The 2,091-nt window shown below is 52.1% G+C and overlaps 1 protein-coding gene across 1 annotated transcript; it reads left to right on the top strand.

The window, feature by feature from the left end:
* Positions 1–135: 135 nt before the first annotated feature.
* ETH_00027440 (tryptophanyl-tRNA synthetase, putative) lies at positions 136–1,851 on the top strand (the record flags this gene model as incomplete). The annotated part of the gene is made up of 5 exons (XM_013379171.1): positions 136–408; positions 621–823; positions 939–982; positions 1,173–1,369; positions 1,687–1,851. The coding sequence occupies 5 exons, from the start codon at positions 136–138 to the stop codon at positions 1,849–1,851; spliced, it is 882 nt and encodes a 293-aa protein (XP_013234625.1).
* Positions 1,852–2,091: the final 240 nt, after the last annotated feature.

The raw sequence follows: 2,091 nt of genomic DNA, 5'->3' as shown, positions 1-2,091 counted from the left end.
ACCCTAAACCCTTATTTCAAATCCCTAACCCCTTATTCCCAAACCCTAAACCCTAAACCCTCGCTGCACCTCTCCACGCTCCTTAGCAGCAGCAGCAGCAGCAGCAGAAAGTTTTTTGCTTCTGCGGCGGTCACGATGAGCAGCGCCAGCCCCTCCTCCCCTGCGCCCGCAAGCAGCGGCAGCAGCAACAGCAGCAGCAGCAGCAACAGCAGCAGCAGCAGCAGCAACAGCAGCAGCAGCAGCAGCAACAGCAGCAGCAGCAGCAACAGCAGCAGCAGCAGCTGCTGCTGCAGCAGCAACTCGAAAAGAACCCCCGCACATGATGCTGCTTTGCTTATTGTCAAAGGCGCTGCATGCGTTGCCTTTCGCCTCCCAATAGGCCGAACCACTCGCAGAGTCAAGTTCAACGTAAACCCTAAACCCTAAACCCTAAACCCTAAACCCTAGGGTGTAGACCCCAAACACTAGGTCCTAGACACTAGAGCCCTTACAGTCTTCGCTTGCGTTGCTGCTTTTGCTGCTTCTGTTCCCATTTTCCCCTGCAACTCTCTGGGGTTTAGGGTTTAGGGTTTAGGGTTTGGCGCTGAGGGTTTGTGGTTTGTGTGTGCGTGCGTGCGAAGAAAGGGTTTAGCTGCAGCGTGAGCCTGGGCCCTGTAGCAGCAGCTCCTGCTGCTGCTGCTGCTGCTCATTTTGCTGCTTTAATTGAAAACACAATTGAAGAAGATAAAGAAATAATAAGTTTTGAGGTGTCTAGACACCTCGCGGACAAAAGATTCAAAGACTCTTACCTCGACGAATTCGGCATTCCCGCCAACGTCCAATCGTAAACCCTAAACCCTAAACCCTAAACCCTAAACCCTAAGCGTAGTCACGGGTGCGGCTGGCGGGGTGGTTAGGGTTTAGGGTTTAGGGTTTAGGGTTTGGCGGTGCCGCTGCAGGGTTCGCATCTGCGCTATTCGCGACTGGGCCATCAACGCCAACGGTGAGCGAGGGCTTAGGGTTTAGGGTTTAGGGTTTAGGGTTTAGGGTTCAGCTGTTTCTTTTCCGATCTCTCCTTCCAGAGTGGCCGAAAGCGCAGGTCTGGGGTTTCGGACTTGCACACCCTGCGCTATGCGGGCTCCAGGGTTTAGGGTTTAGGGTTTAGGGTTTAGGGTTTAGGGTTTGCGCTGCAGCGTTTCCGATTTTGCGGCGCACGGGTTTGCTGGAGAAGATTGAAATAAAAGAAATAAAACACCACGAGGCGAAGCAAACCCTCGAAATATCTTTTTCTTTTTCTGTTGTTTCGGATTTAAAAGAAAAGGTTTTGCAAGAAAAAGATTTATCTCTTTTAAAACACTTTTCAGAACAAGACTTGCCCACCCTCGCAGAGGTCCAAACCCTATACCCTAAACCCTAAACCCTCGGCGCTGCGCTTTGTTCTGGTGCTCTGCAGTTGGTGTGCGTTTTGGCTCTTTTCATGGCTCGGTCTTAAGGGTTTAGGGTTTAGGGTTTTGGGTGTGGGGTTAAGGCTTAAGGTTTAGGGTTTAGGGTTTAGGGTTTGGGATTTGGTATTTCGGGTTTGGTTCGAAGGCACTTAAAGTGTTTCCTTTTCATTCTGAGGCATAAAGGCGCGGTTCCAGGCCCGAGGCCCAAGGGTGTAGGGTTTAGGGTTCAGGGTTTAGGGTTTAGGGTTTAGGGTTTGCGCAGCTGCTGCCGCCTTCGGGAGTGGAAACCACTGAAGATGAAAACCCTCAAGACTCCCAACTAATAACCCCTTGGGCTGTAAATGCAGAAGAGGGAAAAATAGATTACGAAAAACTCATTCGGCGGTTTGGCTGCGAGCCCATTACCCAGGACTTGTTGCAGCTGTGAGGGTTTAGGGTTTAGGGTTTAGGGTTTGGGGTTTAGGGTTTGGGGTTTTGGGGTGGGACGAAGGCGGGAGGTGGGGAACTTCCCGGGTTTAGGGCTCAGGGTGCAGCTGTCTGGGGCTAGCGTTTAGGGTTTAGGGTTGGGGGTTTAGGGTTTAGGGTTTAGGGTTTAGGGTCTAGGGTTTAGGGTTTGCACAGGCTGGAGTCTGCGACCGGGCAGCGGGCGCACCACTTGCTGCGTCGG

The sequence above is a fragment of the Eimeria tenella genome, genomic scaffold (assembly GCF_000499545.2).
Source record: "Eimeria tenella Houghton genomic scaffold, Eth_scaff1527, whole genome shotgun sequence".
Classification (NCBI taxonomy): Eukaryota; Apicomplexa; class Conoidasida; order Eucoccidiorida; family Eimeriidae; genus Eimeria; species Eimeria tenella.
Note: the sequence above shows the minus strand (reverse complement) of the source record. Positions and strands in the feature narration are given on the sequence as shown.